The sequence below is a fragment of the Myotis brandtii genome, unplaced genomic scaffold (assembly GCF_000412655.1).
Source record: "Myotis brandtii unplaced genomic scaffold, ASM41265v1 scaffold430, whole genome shotgun sequence".
NCBI lineage: Eukaryota > Metazoa > Chordata > Mammalia > Chiroptera > Vespertilionidae > Myotis > Myotis brandtii.
In genome coordinates this window covers 1,259,183-1,260,639 of record NW_005366456.1, presented here as the reverse complement: position 1 = coordinate 1,260,639, position 1,457 = coordinate 1,259,183, and the positions used below count along the sequence as shown (strand labels likewise).

The following is a 1,457-nucleotide window of genomic DNA, read 5'->3' as shown; positions in this document are numbered from 1 at the left end:
CCCACTCCCCCATAGGCATATCCCTGGAGGCATCTCCCCACAGAAAGCAGATTAGTGACTGCCTGGGGCTAGGGCAGGAGGACAGGGAGGGGGCACTGGGAAAGGGAGGCAACTGTTAATGGTATGGGTTTAAAGTCCTACAATGGTCTCCTCTCTGAGGGGGCGTGGCTGGACTTTAGGGCGGACCCAGCCAGCTTAAAACCCTGCGGAGGGGTGGCGGCCCACTCTGTAGTGGCTGTTAAGCGTGGAGGCATGGAGGAGTGCGCTTGCCTCTGCCGCGTGGGCTCTTCGCGGGGATGTCGGTGTCTTCAGGAGCGCCAGCGCCCAGCTGAGACGGCAGCGGCTGAGGGCAAGCCGGCCCTGGCAGAAAAGCACGTGGAGGCAGACGCAGCAGCGCGGTGCTGTGCGGGGAGTGAAGGAATCGCGAGCCCCATGCCGCCCCCCGCACTGCTCGCTGCAGGACCTGCCGGTGGAGATGCTGGTGGAGATCTTCGCCTCGCTCCCCGGCACCGACCTGCCCAGCCTGGACCAGGCCTGCACCAAATTCCACCGCATCCTGCACGACGACGACAGCATCTGGAGACGGCGCTGCCGGGAGGAGTATGGCGTTCCTGAAAACTTGCCGAACCAGGAGAGGAGGGGTATGTCTTATCGAGAAGTCTATGCGAAGATGTTCCCATACAAACACATTTTGGGATTGTGGCTTCTAGATCATAGCTATAGAAGACTGCTGAATGTAGTGGTGGATGGCTTATGCATTACTGGTTCGACGTGCTGGCCTCACCTTAACACCGCTGTGGCTGGCCCAATGCAATTCGCGCCCTCGTTTAGAATTCGCCTGACGGAGAGGAAATCAGCCACGGTGGAGTACATGGACAACTTGTACAGCCTGTCCCACAGCCGCCACATGCAGATTCAGAAGGACAGGTTCCGCATCCAGTGGATCAAGAGAGACCACCGAAAGGACTCACCAACGCGGCTTAGGGGAGAACGGGGGCGGGTGCTGTTGGAAGAGGACAGCCTGCCCGATTACTGCGTGACCTACCGCCGCGTCTACCTCCCGCCGAGCCACCCGGACGACCTCATCAGGCCAGGCCTCTTCCAAGGCACATATTTGACTTCCGCGTAACGATTGCCATGCTCAGCTTCCATGGGAAGTATGCCAGGGTCACGAGGGTCACGGGAAACTTAATCTGGAAGTCAGAGATCCACCTCATGCGCCGCATCCAGCCGCCAGATGGCGAGATCCTCCGCAACTTCAACGAGCTCTCCCGCGTGGTCCAGGAGATTGACGAGCAGGTGATCCAGGAGCAGCAGCAGCAGCAGCAAGAAGACGGGACTGAGGAAAGCGAGGGCCATGCCTGGCAGAGCCCTGCCCAGCCCAGCGTTGGGGAGTCTGGGGCTGCAGCTTCGGAGGAGCAGCCTGTCCCGTTTGTTCTGCCTGTGGGCGTGCGCTC

General features: G+C 60.5%; 1 protein-coding gene across 1 annotated transcript in view; it reads left to right on the top strand.

The window, feature by feature from the left end:
- Positions 1 to 1,137: 1,137 nt before the first annotated feature.
- LOC102245440 overlaps positions 1,138 to 1,457 on the top strand; it is an 87,078-nt gene continuing 86,758 nt past the window's right edge. The window contains exon 1 of the mRNA XM_014546133.1: positions 1,138 to 1,299. Coding sequence (XP_014401619.1) covers positions 1,138 to 1,299 — 162 coding nt within the window. The remainder of the gene's footprint in view (positions 1,300 to 1,457) is intronic.